Genomic DNA, 17,010 nt, shown 5'->3' on the forward strand with positions numbered 1-17,010 from the left:
CCGATAAGGAGTCTTGACGACGCGATAAGTCACGCAGAAAGGTGAAAGTCCAAGGTGTTGATCAGCAGCAGGTGAGATAGGCTCGAGCAGCGCTCGTGTCCGCTGACAAAGCAAGTAAACACGCAGCTGACTGAGCTGCTGCTGTGAGCTCACACGGTGCCTTCAGGTACGCCCACCGAAGCTCGGAAATACTAACATCCCTCCCCACACTGTCAGCGCCTACCACACCTCCAGGGGTTCTCAGCTGGTCTCAGCCTTTGGGTCCCACATTTTGCCACTGTCATTAAATCGCGACCCACTTTCTTTTATTTAATGCTACCAACCAAATTTAGTTTTTTTTCAAAAATTGCTGTTGAAAACACACACACACACACACACACACACACACACACACACACACACACACACACACACACACACACACGCACACACACACACACACACACACACATATATATATATATTTTTATTATTTATTTATTTTTTTCAAAACATAAGTCTATATATTTTCCTGTGCAACATGCATTTCACAGCATGCCTATCAAAAGAAAAGTTTCTTTCAAAATAAAAGGCAAGTCCAACATGAGAGACAGACATTAGGTATTTATTTATTTTTGACCAGCTGTCCGCGACCCACCCAATACAGGTCCGTGACCCACTTTTGGGTCCCGACCCCAGTTGAGAATGGCTGACCAACACTTTTACAAGCAGAGGTGGCAAAAGTACTAGTATTTATTACTCAAGTAAAAGTATAGACTCTTGAGTAAAAAAAAATCATTCTTGTAAAAGTACAAATATTGACGTTGCTTGAGTAAAAGTAAAAATGTACATTCTCAAAAAAAAAAAAAAAAAAATAAGGTAAAAAGTAAAACAAATGCCCCTTCAATAATAAGACCAGGTTTTCAAAGCAGCAACTTCCATATCTTTTCATTTATTAAGAACTTGTAGAATACTGGTACATGAAAACAAGTTAAATATGTTACCTTTGAACACCTGGGGAATTTAGCACGAGTCATAAAAGATCACATTTGTGAATAAAATGTGTCAAGAAAAAATAATAATAATGCAAATGCTCAATTAAACCTAGAACAATGTCAGCACGTTTACTAGCACGAGTTTCTCTTCCAGCTTCGCGGTTGCGTCTTTTTACGTTGTCACGTCATCTTAGAAGGTCTTAAAAGTAAGGCAGTGGCTATCCGTATGGTTGCTGTATCAATATACCGACATTCTATCTGTGCGCAGCGTAGAGAACCTTTGGGTCACGTGCTAGGTCAGTCATTGGTCAGTTTAGGTTGCGCGCGCTAACCCTAAAAATTTTTGCAATATTGGGTTATGATCTAACCCTAACCCCAAAGCTAAAAAATGTTGCGATATTGGGTTATAACCTATAACCCTAAAACTAATTCTTATCCTAACCCTAAAAATGGTTGCGATATTGGGTTAAAACAAAACCCTAAACCTAAACCTAACCCTAAACTTAACCCTAACCCCTAAACTTAATCCTAACCCTAACCTTAAACCTAAAAAATGTTACGATATTGGGTTATAACCTAACCCTAAACCTAATCCTTATCCTCATCCTAAAAATTATTGCGATATTGGGTTATAACCGAATCCTAAACCTAACCCTAAGACGCTACGTACTTGTACTTGGGTAACCGTACCAATAGCACCGGGGGCTTGTCCGTACGGCAACCGTCCAAATAGACACTTTCTAAAAGTAACAAGATCATTTTAAAATTTGTTTAAAAAAGTAACGACTAAGAGTAAAAAGCCTCCAAAAACAAAATAAATACTCAAGTAAAGTACAGATACCAGAAAAAACTACTTAAGTACAGTTACAAAGTATTTTTTCTTTGTTACTTGTCACCTCTGATTACAAGAGTTATTCTGCTATTCTGAATAGCTTGCGTTCTTAAAAAGAGTTATATTATCTAGTTAGTCAAAGTAGGTTTATCTACAACAGGGGTGTCAAACTCATTTTAGTTGGCTCAGTTTGATCTCAAGAGGGCCACAGATTTTAGGCTGGAAAACAAGTAATTTCAACATTATTGTGCCGTAGTTTATACTTGTACGTATACATTAAATATAAAAAATATAAGAAACCTACAATAAACCAAGCTCTATCGTAATATTCATGCAAACTTTGTCTATGCCCATTTAATAGAAAATCATGAGGGGAAAATTATTATACCCATAAGCCATATTCAAGCAGGTTAGTAATGAAATACATTCACTGTAAACATGAACATTTTTGTTGAAGCTGAAACACGTTAAAATAAAAAAAATCTCATTACTACGGAAAATTAAATAAATATATATAATTAAATGACCAAATAATCATATAATCACAAAAACTAAATAAAATAAATAAATAATATCCGTGACCCTGAAAAAAGGAGCAAGCAGGTCAGAAAATGCATGGATGGATAATTATAATTGATAACTGAATGTGGAGCACTGATTTTAAATGTTTTATTTCAAATATTACATTTTTAAATGTTGCAGTTTTGCTACAACCACTTGTTGCAATGCATCTATGCATGATTAAATATCACAGCATCATTGTTATCTCTTTTTTTTTTTAAAAAAAAAATACATAAATGAAAAATAAATAGACAACAGATAAAATAGTAATAAGTAAGAAACAATAAAACAATCATAATGGAGGTGTTTGAGAAGTGGAATCTAAAAATCTCGTTATTCATGCATGTGGTGGTCACGTTATTTTCCTATTTCAGACTTTATTTTGTAAAACATAAATTCCGACGATGTGAACGCATCACCTCCGCAGCAGGTCTGCGCTCTACAGTAATAACGAGGCTCATGTCGGTGACCCTCGGCTGTTACAACACAGCTGCAGTTATTATACACTGCTGACTTTACACTGTACAGCTGCTGCTCTGCAACAGCAACACAGGCGTGTGTAGACCTATAGATACTTGAATAAAAAGATGACCCTGACAAAAGTAAAATGGTTGAAGTTGCTCCCTTACTTGAGTAAAATTAAAAAAAGTACATGTCATTAAATGTACGTAAGTAAAAAAGTAAAACAAATGTCCCTTCAATAATAATACAGGGTTTTTAAACCAGCAAATTCCATATTGATTAGTTTTTTAGAAACTTGTAAAGTAATGGGAAACAAGTTGAATCTGATTACCTGGAAAATTTAGCACTCATATTAAATACAATGTGCAAATAAAAGGGGGAAAAAGTGCAAATCCTCAATAAAACCCAGAAGCAGCTTTGAGTTTAATATTTCTAAGAACTTGTTGAAAACTGCTACATGGGAATTAATGGTATTTGTTACTAGGGGTGTCCCGATCCGATATAGATATCGGATATCGGTCCGATATCAGCCTGAAAACGAATATCGGATATCAGATTTAAATTTCTGTCTTTTTTTTTTCCAATTCCTTTTTTTTCTTCATTCTTTTATTCAATTGTAGAATACTGTAGATATTATGTTGAAGGTTAAAATGTATTTTTATTTATTTATTTTACGTGCGCACAGACTTTCTGCTCATCTATCATTAATAATTTGTGGCACAACTCGTTAAAATACACCAAAAAGGTGAAATTCAGATTTTAAAACAAGCAAAATATCAGAAAATCTCACCCAGGGCACCACATTGGGTAGAGCCGGCTCTGATCATGGATTCATGGATGGATGGATGGAGCTCCAGGTAATTGGGTAGTTTATATTGGATTGCAGTCATTTTGAATGTTGGAAATAATCAGTGTTTGGAATAACGGCGTTTAAAATAACGGCGTTATGTAACAGCGTTTGTTTTTCAGTAACAGGGTAATCTAACTAATCACTTTTTACGCCGCTACAACGCCGTTATCGTTACTGAACGTTAAATGCGGTGCGTTACATGCATTGATTGAATAAATTGTTATCCGAAAGCACCCCCAGCTTCTGACTGTTGTGAGGAGGTGGGTTAAAAACAAGGTGAGCGAATATGATTGGCTAAGGCGACGTGCCAGCACACGCGACACACACACACACACACACACACACACACACACACACACACACACACACACACACACACACACACACACACACACACACACACACACACACACACACACAGAGCAGATTTGATGAAACAGCAGAGATGGCGAGCGTGGAGCAGTCCGATGAAAAGTTGACATTTTTAAGGTGACGATACAAACACTACTTAAAATTAACTGTGGTCAAAGGCAAGAACGTGCATGTGAAGTGTTCATTATATCCTTTATAAGCAACTCAAATTTAATGAAGCACCTCACAACGACACACGCATCTAAAAAATGTGAATTATTTGACATATAGCAACTTTTTTTTTTTAAATAGTAATGCAAATAGTTACTTTCCTTGGTAATGAGTTGCTTTTATTATAGAGTAATTTAGTTACTAACGCAGTTACTTTTTTGAACAAGTAGTGAGTAACTGTAACTAATTACTTTTTAAAAGCAACGTTCCCAACACTGGAAATAATTAAATTGATCAGATCCGGATTGTACATTTCATTGCAATTTTGTGTTTCTTTATAAATGGGGATACACTGTATATTTCTTCTAAGCCTTTAAAGTGTGAATGATCAAGTTACCGATCAGGATCAATGATCCAGATAACTGCCAATATCTGGCCAATGGGGAGATTTGGAGCTTGGGTGAGGTTTGTTCTCATTGCGTATTGTATTATTGTATTATTGAGCACTTCTGCTTCCAGCAGGGTACACCTGGGCCTTCCCTATCTGGAATGTGCATGTTCTCCCTATAGCTGTTCCTGTGTTTGTCTCCTCTGGTGTTCAAATTCCCCGACCATCAAAATATGAAAAAACTTTGTCGTCTTTAATTGTATTTATTTACAAATGCTTGGGTAAACCCTCCCTTTTGTTTTGTTTTGTAATTGTTTATTTCATGAACCATTTTTTCTTTTGAGTTGTTTAATAAACATAGTAAAATTAGGCTTTGTGACTGTACAGGGTTTACATCTTCATAGTAATGCAAAAATGTTGGTAAACCATGTGTTTGAGTAGAATATTTTACTTTGAGGCATGATATTTATCTTCCAAATGAAGATTTGGGCCGTGACCCCATTTTGATATCACAAATTTCTGGCAACCCCAGATACATTTTTTCTTCTTCTACTTTTAGCTTTTGATAATGTTTGTTATACTGTGTTAAAAATACAGAGTAGTTCAGAATAAGTTCACAAATGTGCCCGTTCAGATATTTTTACACCGCATTATATTTGAACTATATTTGAGAATGTGAAAGTATAGAATAATAATAAAAAATGTCTTTCCCAATCACTACACATTTTAGGTGACCCCATTTGAATTCCAGGTGACCCCACACAGGTTCACCACCCCAAGGTTGAAAAATACTGCCTGGCGGGGGTGAGTTCTAAGTGTTAAATGCTAAATCTAAACGGTGAATTTGCCTTTTAGCTAAATATTTAGCTTCACCTATGACATTTAGATTTACCATTTACCATTTAGATTTAGATTAAATATTTAGCATTGACATTATATTTTTACGAGAAAAAGAATATGACAGTTGTAATTATTTCTGTAAATCTGGTCAAAACTAACGTAAAAAATTTCACATACGTTTTGTAAATGCGGTTTGTTGCTAAATTTGGGGAAAGTTGCTGTTTATTTTGGCATGCGCAACTTTACAATCGGCATCCCATAAAATAATACAATACTACTACTACTAACAACAATAATAATAATAATAATAATAATAATAATAATAATAATAATAATAATAATAATAATAATAATAATAATATCATCAGCTGAAAACAGAACAACTCCGATGTGTCGTTCTCCGATTTCAAACTACAACTCCCATGATTCCATTCACACAGGAAGTCCGTGTTGCAGCAGCTGTTCCGGTTGCTCAAACGGTGGAGAAAACAAGATTCTAGAGAAAGATTCACCCACCAATACGACAGCACAGGTGAAGAAGTTAACTTTAAAGTTAGAAAAAGATAGATGGGGTGGCTGTAAAAAAAAATAAATAAATAAATAAAAAAAAAAAAAAGTTCCGGAAAACCTGCTCAGTTCAACGCAGCCTGTTGTGACTTGAAGACGGGAAAATGACACATGTATTTGGCAACGCAGCGTGAAACCAATGAATCAGAAAGGATTAAAGATTAATCTGGAACTGTTTAACTTTTAGTGCAGGGTTTTATGATATTCTGTGTCAGACTTGCAGTTTGAGGCATACTGTATATCTACTTTTGCTGGCTTTTCGTGACACCAGTGTTGAGTTTTAAAATTTTGGGGATAGATTCATGTTATCGTTGAATATGTTTAGATTATTGAGGAATAAACTGCTGACCAGTGCACTCCAGTGTTCATCTTCTCATGGACTCCAAGTGCAGAGCAGAGCTGCTGCAACGCTTCACCTGCTGCACAACTGTCTGGGTGAGTTCACCTAGTCATAATAAATCAAATAAATAATAAATCAATTTAACATTTCATTTTAATTCTGAAAAGTATGAAGTATAAATATTTCACTATTTATTTATTTATTTATTTATTTATTTTACGGTCTGGTGTTGCAGCACTTCATGAATTAATTTTATCTGTCAAACTCGCTCGTCACAGTCTGTGGGGGCGGTTTTCTAACACGTGATTGGTTCACTACACATCAAGTCAAGCTAAATCGTGAATCTATTTTTTTTGTTAAAAAAAATAAATAAAAAAAATATTGAGTAAACTTTTTTCAGCGTGTTCCCTAAGGGCAGTTTTTTTTTCAACTTTGGGGTCGTGACCCCATCTGGGGTCACCTGAAATCTCTAGTAATTGATAATAATGATAAAAATCCTTATTGAAAATGTGTTTTTAAAATGTTTTAATTATTATTCTTTTTCAAATTATAACACCAAACACAATCCTAAATAACTGTATTTTATATTTTCACTCTCTCAAATATAAATGTAGTAAAATAAAATGCAGTATAAAAATATCTGAGCTGGCACATTTTGTCACTTTGTGAACTAATCCTGGCAACAACAAAACATTATCAAAAGCTAATTCTAGAAATTGGGGTCAAAGACTTTATGGTATCAAAATGGGGTCACGACCTAAAAAAGGTTTGGGACCACTGCCTTAGGGTGTCGCGATCTAATATTGATATCAGAAATTGGTTTATTATCAGCAAAAAACAAAACACAAAAAACAAATATTGGATAATTTGGATTATATCTGCCTGCATCTAAAGTCTTGGATATAATATACAGTATATTGTTTTTATCGGATTTATTGAGTTTATTTTTCAGGGTCTTCTAATTCATTATTTTTAATTGAACCTATTTAATTGTAAAATATTCTTTTTTTTTTTCTCTTTCTTTTTTCCTCTTTCTTTTTTTTCTCCTTTTTTTCATGAGAGAAAAAATCAAATGAAATATTTTTATATTTAAGGTTAAATGTATGTAACCCATTGGTTAATAATAAATGAGTCAGTTTTTCTCCTACTCTACGTACAGTTGCTGACTATTGTTCTCTGTTTATTATCACTTGATCAAGTCTTTTCTTACATTTCACACTACAAAACAACTAACACTACTGGTAAAATGTATTATTTTGAATGATGTGTTTTAATCTATCTAAATAAAATTTGCTAGTTAATCTATTATGTATTATATATATATATATATATATATATATATATATATATATATATATATATATATATATATATATATATATATATATATATACAGGATTGAGATGTGTCCTGTCCATTCAAGTTTGTTCTTCCTTTTTATAATCTTCTCAGAACTGACCTATGAAGAATCTCCAATGCGTTTTAACTACATGTGGCTAAGGGATCACTGCCGTTCAGAGTCTTCATACAACCACAAAACGAACCAGAGGAATCTGGACACTGGGAGCATAGACCTCACCATCCGTCCAGTAGATACAAAGCTGGAGGATGATCACCTGCTCCTCACCTGTAAGTCTGGTATACCTGTTGTACCCTCCCATGTACGTACTTATGTGGACATACCTTCAATGATCAGGATGCTGATGTTGGCCTGCTTGAGTACATCTGTCGTGTATTTTTCAATGAACACAAGCAATAAATCAATCTGTTTCATAATAAACAATTTCTGATTTATTTAAACTTTAAATAAATATAATGTTAAAGCACATATTACAAGAGTAAAGCAAACAAATCTGTGGCTTTACCTCTTCAACATATCTATCTAACTTCACGTTTCATGAAACATGTAGACATGTGGACTGCACTTCTTAAACACTCTCTGAACTTAACAGGACAGTTCTAGACCAGACAAGATTTTTTTTAAAAAATTTTTTAAATCGCAGCCTTTGCGATTAGAAAATTGCGTCTTATGGTATCGCAATAATATCGCAAATGCAATTAATCGTTCAGCCCTAGTATTTATGAGCGTTTTGTGTAAATCCTTGAACAGAAAAGTTGTTCCTTAATTCACCACATTTTTCTTTATCAAGCGCAGATTTTCTGTTTCCTCAAAATACTGACTATAAAAGGGGCAGTATTATGAAAAAATCTCTTTATAATGGTTTTTCACAGTGATATACATCCCTTTAGCCTCATTCAGATGGTACAAGTTTAAAAAGTTCTGCAAGTCCCTCCCTTGTTATTCCACATTTTATAAAAAGTCAACTCCAAACGAGCGAGTTGGATTTTTCTCGCGTTGTGACATCACCTAGCGGAAACTCCTCCTCCTGACAATCCTGGCTCCTCCTACCCTATAAGAATGTGAGCTCCTCCCTCTCTAACTACCCCACAGCTAAAACAAACACTGCGGTTTAATATAGAATATACGTTACATTTTATTGTCATATATGTAAAGCTACATACACAAAATGTGTTCTCTACATTTAACCCCTCCCTGAGGAGCAGTGGTCAGCCACGGTGTAGCTCCGTAGGGAGCAGTTACACTTGTAGTAACTATCGCCATGTATCTCCTTTGACATGATCTGACGTCTTTGTGACCCAATGCTAGCAAAAGAAATTGCGATGGTGATCATCATAGATATATATAAACACTATATGACTTACCCGCACTGTTAGACCATGGGGAGTGATGTAGCAACGTGGCGGCCATCTTTCCTCAGACAGCTGGCCCCGCTCATTACATCGATGTCAATGGTGCATGTACTTTTTAAATTACCCTAACTTGCTCAATTTTCAACCAATTTTCAAACTGTTTGATTTGTTATAAACGTCAGAACATAGCTGTCAAGTATCCCGTTTTGACACGGAAACTCCCGTATTTCACTCCGCTTTCACGCCGTCTTCCCGTATTATTATCTCGTCACTTTCCCATATTAACAAAATGGGAGCCTTTTAATTTCAACAAAGATAAGCTTATCCGATTCTGATCAACCAAGTGTAGTATGTAAATGGCTGACAAGGTGGTATTTTGGATTTCTTGTACATCTCTTAAAATACGTTTGTTTCCCCGTCCAAACCGGGAGACTTCACAGCTGAAATGCAACGAGAACTGAAGCTTGGATGGTGCGGTGGGACGGGTCGCGGCGGGCCTCAAAAAATAAAATCCAAAACTTGACAGGCATGGTCAGAGATGTATGTTCCTGCATACTCAATGCATAATTTTAACCATGGTCTGTCATAAATATTAAGTAAATAGCTAAAGCAATGGCTACACACACATTTATATTTATATTAAATCATTATTTATATATAAACCATTTAATTGTTCCATGTGTGTTACATTAATAACTTCTAGTATAATTATAACTAAATACATAACAGTGAAATATAGCCAATGTATTTATTTTAGATATAAACATCAGTATTATGTTATCTTTATATATCCCTGTTCTGTGAACTACAATTTGTTTAGAGATGAAGGTTCAAGGTTATTTTATTTTGTCTTTTGCGGTAAAAACCACATAAACACAATACAGTATAATACGAAATGTGCACCCAAATCACATCTGTCAGCCAGAACTGACCCACCAGCAATAAAATCCAACCCAGCAACTTATTTTGTATTTCCACCACCTTTAAAGCCGAGTTTCCTAAATATATCCATCTATTTCCACGCCTCCATGAATGTCTATGAGGTTTATGAGCCGTAGCTCTGTCCTTAGGACTGACTGATGCCTCTCTGGGAGCTGCAGGGCTCACACAGCTGTACTTTCACAAATGATGGCCTGTCACTGTGTTTTTACGCTCACACAAGAGTGGCACTGTATCTTCCAGGGATTGACGAATGGGCATGTGCTTGCCCCAGGTGATGATGATGATGATGATGATGATGATGATGATGATGCCCATGCTCTTGTAGGCATGCTGACAAGCGTGTCTCTCTGAGATAACAGTGGTGATTCAAGGTCAGATTTGACTGGGAAAGGATTTCCATGAATGCTGATCCATAGGCTTCAATAAAATCAGTGCAGACAAGGACACGCCGTCTCATGCTCAGCCACACATTTTCTGCGTCCAACGTTTCATAAGCTGATTCGTAAACCTTTCTGACCACCGATGTGCATGACATTTAGGAGGTTGCTTTTCTATTTATAGGGAAGACTTATGTAACTCAAATATAACACGTCAGCCACCGGTTTTGACCTCTATGATCTTTGTTTCCTTGTAAAAATAACACAAAACATTGTTTTAAATTGTTTTTCCCCATTGTATGGGCAAATTATTATACCACATTGGTGTGAGTTACTGAAAGAAGTTCAACATTAGGCATTCAAGGTATATTAACCCCAGAAAATAAACAATAAATACATTAACAGGAAAGAAAACAGCCTCAAAAAGTGTAGCTTAAAACATAACCTTTACTGGTGGCACGTTAATGTGTTCCAATTCTTACACCGTTAAGATGATTTGAATATAAATACTATGAATTAATACAAATGATATGAGTCTTCCTCATACTGCCTGCACTGGTTACAATGGCTTCTAGCGACAGAGTTTTTTTTTGCTTGAGTCAAATTAATTACAATCTTATTAAATGTACATAATCTGTGTGCACACACAAACCAAAGATGTATTACACAACAAGGTAAAGTATTTTATAAAGTTATAGCTAACATTCCTGTTTTGTTAATATATTTCTCTATTAAGATAATAAAAGAGAAGCTTCTTTGCAAGTGTGTAGAGGTACAACTAAAAATGAAGAAACACAGGAGAACACAGTTTACATATAATGGCATTAACTTCTGAAACATAGAGGAGAAAGAAAACATATGGAATAATAAAGTTTTTTATTTTTCCAATGTCTTGCATTTGTTGCTACACCTTGACATTACATATAGTGTAATCTTTTTGCGACAACTGTATATGTTTTTTCTTGCAAGACAAAAATTAATCAATGTATTTGTATTATTGTAATTGTCACCAGGGCTTTAAATGATTTTTTTAGATCTCCAGCCAGCATGGCTAGCAGATTCTTAAAGTTACCAGCCAACCAGGTTTTCCACCGGCCAAATTATTTTCCAGCAAAAATAAACAAATGGTTGAATACCAGCAATCCACGACCCGACATCCATTTAGTATTAAAACTCCTCAATTTCTTCTTCTTTTCAGATCCTCTTTCATCTTCATTTTCCTGGCAGTAGCCTTCCTTTTTTACAGTTCAGGTTTTTCAGCATCCGATAAATATCTCCACGTTTGTTTGTTTAATCCTAATTAATTTATATTAAACTTAATTTCAGCTCCTATTGTTTGTTTTGCGCCGTTCCATTTGTCTTCTCTGATATCAAACCATAACAATCACACTAACGTAAGCATGTAGCCAGTTGTTGTATGACATGTCACGACATAGTGTTCATGGGAAATGTAGGATTAGTACAGATATACATTACATTTAAAATCTAAACACACACAAAATCCCACAAATTTCTTGGCGGAGAACAGCCCAATCTGGCAACAATGACTTGTTGCATCGTTTCTGCAGCCTGCCGATTCAAACAGACGCTGTGGTATTTGTATCATTCTTCACCAGCCAAAATGGCTCGTAACGCTACAATGTTACCCGCCAAAGTTAATTTTTGCCTGCAATTGGCGGGTTGGCAGATGTTAATTTAAAGCCCTGGTTGTCACTTCTTCACACTAAGGAGGGGTAAGCTATATACTTTATAAAAAGGGAAAGATATAAAAAGAGAGGGCAGTGTTACACCTGAGTGAGCAGGAAATAAAAGGGGTTAGGGAGGACAGAACAAACAATATTTAGGGGAAACTTCCCATTGCTCAGGTACTATAAAGATAGGAGTGAACAGAGGGAGTAGATGTGTGCTTCCAAGAGTGGCAGAGCTATTTGTCGGCAGCGAACATTAGCATACAATAGTTCTAACTCTTTATGCAGACTGGTCAGGGAGTTATACAGCATTGTAAATGCCAGTATAACACTGTGTAATAATATAGTGTAGATTAATTGGTAAAGATCAAACTCGTATACGTTTATTTGAAGTGCGATTTGACCTTTCAGATCTTTATTGAATAGTCTTACCCAATCCTGCTTTTCCACTTGTACATTCCAGGGCCTGATGGTCACATGTCAAAATACAAGCTAGCCTGGTTAGCCGAAAATAGCTATGAGCGAAAGAAGCAGAAAGTTGTGAACGAACGCATCCTCTGGAACTCGGACATCTACAACAAGGCCAACATTCAGTCAGCCAAATGGGACAAGTTCATGAGCTGCGATGACGAGCTAAAGAGGTTTTTGCAGAACTATCTTCTGTACGGTGTTGCTTTTGTGGAGGACGTCCCTGCTACGGTGGAGGCCACGGAGGCAGTCGCTCTGAGAATCAGCCTAATCAGGTACCACAGCTTATATTTTAATGCTTAGTACAACAAGGATTTTCCAACTTGTGGGTCAGGACTTGGCAGTGATCTAGGAGTTTTATTTTGAAAGGGATTTGTTCTCGCAGTTAGAGGAAATAGTACCTAATTGTTTTAATTTTTTTCAAAGAACAATATTTATTACCTCCCTATTAAACCAATTACCGACAATATTGCAAGAAATAATTTTTCTATATATTTCTAAACTTAAAGAGTAACTAACCCCAAAACCTGATTGATCCTGATACAACTCTCAACATTTTAGTCAAACTATTTCAATTTGGCATATTTAGTTGTAAAATGTCAGAGTGACTGCCCTCTATGGGGTGAAACCTGGCCTTTACAATTGATTTTTGCTATTGGCTGAGAACAAGATCATGTGATGATTTGGGACAGTCTTGCATCACAAACAAGCAATATTAGCCCCGCCCCTTTTATAAAAACTATCACCTGTGGGCTCTACAATCTGGGGTGAGTAGTTTAGATTGAGAGAAGAGTAAATAGTTAACATAGCATAGCAATCGTTCATTGGAGATTTTATAGTATAGACTGGGCGTGTCTTAACTGCTCCAGGAGCCCCGCCCATAACCAAGGCATTTTTTTAAATTTCCCTCCTAGTGGCAGGTCAGGAGAAAGCAGGGGTTTAGTTACTCTTCAAGTTCTGAGTTTATTTTTTACACATCTCAATTATCATCACCAGCAATACTTTTTTTATATAGTTTACCTTTTAATTGTTTCCACTTTATGATAATCAGAGCATCATCGAATAGAATAGGATCTAAATATATCTATTTTTTTTAACTCGCAAGGGAGACCACGTATGGGAGAATGTGGTGCTTCACCTCTGATCATTCCAGAGGAGACACTGCCTACAGTCAGCTTGCCCTGGACCGTCATACGGACACTTCATATTTCCATGAGCCATGTGGGTAGGTGTAAAATGTGTTTAAATGTTGGCAAAATCCACTGTAGTGAGTCTGAGGGGTAATACCCCAGTTAACAGTCCACACAAGGCGTGAATACAATTCTATTCCATCACAGAGCTACTTGAAACAAAGTAAGTTGGAATCTATTGGAAAAACCTTTAAGCCCAGAGCGAGCAAACCTCCACCAAGTGTCAAAAATAATTTTTGCCTGATACTGGCAGTTATCTGGATTTACTTTTTGCAAGTAAAGGCTTTGAAATAAATGTATTTCCCTATTAATAACGATACAGTATGTAATGTATGGGCACTCACATTTTTTCCAAAAAATTGCAATGAAATGAGCAATCCAGACCCGATCTGGATTAAACTCAGTGAGGTCCATGAGGAGCCAACCTGACGTAACAGAGTATAATCTCATAAAGATTGGTCAATTCCGAACCGAGATATGAATTTTTTAAATGTATAGGGATTCTTTGATTTTTGAAACTGATCAAGAATCAGTCATGGAATGACTAAGGTCTATCTTTGGTGAAAATGTTGTCAAAATTTGTTTAGTGCTTTTAATGTAATCCTGCTAACAGACAAACAAATAATTAGATAAACACCTGTGAAAATGTTACCTGAAATGCAGAAAAATTAGTTTGAAGCCTGTGGTTTGAGACATTCAAGTAAATCTAAGTTGTGCCAGATTCCAGACATGACAGTATTTTGAGTAACACTTTACTTGAAGTTTTATACATAAGGCTGACATTAAGCTGTCATTATCATGAATAAGGTGTCATGAAACTGTTATTAAGCTGTCATTAAGTTTTGTTCGCTAAATTATGACACCTTTGGAGCTATGTTGGCATTTTTAGGTTAGGTGGAGGGATTTAGTGGGGTTAGGGTTAAGGTTAGGGTAGTGAACAACACTTAATGACGGCCTTCATGACATCTTATTCATGCTAATGGCAGGTGTCATGTCATAATAATGACAGCGTAATGTCAGCCTTTTGTATAAAACTGGTGCAGTCCGCAACTCTCAGATCCCTCTCTCCCCCTCCCTCCCCGCTGCTCTCTTGCCCTGCCTCCAAACTATTCAAAGTCCCTCCCTCAGAGGAGCAAACAAGCTAACGTTAGCCTGACAGCGACATCACAGTAATATAACATGCTCTGTTAAAAGCATATTACTGCAGGGCTTCTCTCTCTCAATGTGCACACACCTCAGGAGCAGCAGCAACAACACACTGTCACTTACAGCAGCCCAAACAGAGGCTGCTGCGCGCACACAAACAACACATGCACCACAGCGTTCTAGTGTAACAATTACAAATCAAACAAAATGTAAATCAAGCAGCAGTAATTACCTTTCAAGCCGATAAGTCACCAATTCCATCTTCTACTCCTCCAGACCCTGCACTGTAAAAATACAGCTGTCAGACAGCCCATCAAACACAATCCTTACTCTGATTATTTCTTTTTGCTCGGTCGCGGTGCATTCTGGCAATCTACCAAAGGCTGCAGGAGCAGCAGGGAGGACTCAATGAGCCTGTTTTTTTTTTCACTCAAACTACTATTTTGATGTAAAGCTGTCCTTACATAGTGACAGCTTTAGCAAATATGACGAAAAGTTACTTTTATAAGAGTTACGGACTCCACCTTTAAACAGGAGCTTTAATTTTAAAATTTACAAAAATATAAAATGTTTGTCTCGAAAAAAAAATCTCAGAAATTGAAACTTGTCGACTAGGCAGTTTAAATTATACTGTCAGTAAATGCCAAAAGATATGAAGGTTGATTGTTTCTGCATATGTCTGAACGCTGTCACAGAATCCAGGTTTTCCACTGTTTGAAGCACGAGGGAAGCGGTGGAAGGACACTACTAGTGGACGGGTTCTACGCTGCTGAAAAACTGCGCCAGAAGTCACCAGAGTACTTTGAGCTGCTCACCAAAGTGCACATCCACCACCAGTATATAGAGAACACCGACGGGCACAGAAACCACATGACCGCCGTCGGCCCTTTACTGGAGGTCTACCCTTGGAGCACTGAACTTTACATGATGCGGTTGGTTCCAGGATTGAATGTTTTCAGCCATAACCAATGCAAACACAGATTTTCAGTAGATTACCTTAAAGCAAATGAAGTACATGTTGCACCTTTTTGTGTTTTCACAGATACAACAACTATGACCGATCTGTGATTAACACAATCCCTCATGACGTCGTTCAGCGATGGTATGTGGCACATAAAGAGTTAACTGCAGAACTCAGAAAGCCAAAGAATGAGCTTTGGGTTAAATTAAAACCAGGCAAGGTAAAAGCAGTACATTTCTATTGTGTGATTATTACATCCTTACAATCAGACAAGGAAATAAGTAAAAAATGATTTATTTTTCACTCTTAGGTCATTTTCATTGACAACTGGCGTGTCCTACATGGTCGTGAGTCTTTCACTGGTTTGAGGCAGGTCTGTGGATGCTACCTGACCAGGGACGACGTCCTCAGCACTGCGTGCGGATTGGGCGTTCATTTGGGTTCCTGAAAGCAATGCGTCACTCATCTCCATGACTCGTCACTCCATCTGTAGCATAATTCTATAGAAATTTGCAGGGAAATCTTCTGTTATCTCAATGTTTGTGGAAGTTTGAGGCTGTAAATGTTTCTTTCTTTCTTAGTGTAAAGCTAATCTTTCCATAGTTAAAACAAAGCTGTGAGTAAAATGAGTCTGACACAGGTGGCACGTCAACGTTTGTGTTCAAACCTTTTACCAATAATTTACCAAGACAATAAGTCACCAAGCAGATACTCAAATCACTAGCTTAACCTCGTGTTGGGTTATCTCAGAGCCATATAGAGAGAGTTGCGACAACGGAAGTCCAAATTCCTTCACCGTCATGTGATTCATGTAAGACTGAATTTGTTCCCGGAAGTTATTGGCGGGCCATTTGAATCCATTGATTCCTAGTGACATAACTGGTATTTTCGGTAATTTGTAGTCAATAACTGCATTGATTGACAATATTTAAACAGTACACCGTCATATGTATTTGTATATACAATACATGTTTATGTAGTTTCATAAAGTTTTTTTTAGCAAATATAAATTCGTATTAATGATTAGTGTAAACGGCTAACTTACCTGTTAAGGCCAACAATAATTTGGTTAAAAAATGTGTTAATATGTATTATATACAGTATTTCCTTATTTTTATGTGTTTTGGAGTTCTTTTCTGTGTATTTGTTGTTATTTTGTGTGTTTTTGGAGTTATTTTCAGTGTATTTGT

At 36.3% G+C, this 17,010-nt stretch overlaps 1 protein-coding gene across 2 annotated transcripts; it reads left to right on the forward strand.

The window, feature by feature from the left end:
* The first annotated feature begins 28 nt into the window (after positions 1-28).
* On the forward strand, positions 29-16,967 carry tmlhe (trimethyllysine hydroxylase, epsilon). 2 transcript variants are annotated; one of them, XM_028466022.1, is made up of 7 exons: positions 29-166; positions 7,789-7,965; positions 12,519-12,798; positions 13,629-13,748; positions 15,555-15,791; positions 15,902-16,040; positions 16,131-16,967. In XM_028466022.1, the coding sequence occupies exons 2-7, from the start codon at positions 7,812-7,814 to the stop codon at positions 16,266-16,268; spliced, it is 1,068 nt and encodes a 355-aa protein (XP_028321823.1). In that variant the 5' UTR covers positions 29-166; positions 7,789-7,811; the 3' UTR covers positions 16,269-16,967. The 2 variants fall into 2 exon arrangements, with proteins under 2 accessions (XP_028321823.1, XP_028321822.1); XM_028466021.1 differs by lacking the exon at positions 29-166 and adding an exon at positions 6,019-6,431 and having other exon boundaries at positions 16,131-16,966.
* Positions 16,968-17,010: the final 43 nt, after the last annotated feature.

Source organism: Gouania willdenowi, chromosome 14 (genome assembly GCF_900634775.1).
Source record: "Gouania willdenowi chromosome 14, fGouWil2.1, whole genome shotgun sequence".
NCBI classification, from domain to species: domain Eukaryota; kingdom Metazoa; phylum Chordata; class Actinopteri; order Blenniiformes; family Gobiesocidae; genus Gouania; species Gouania willdenowi.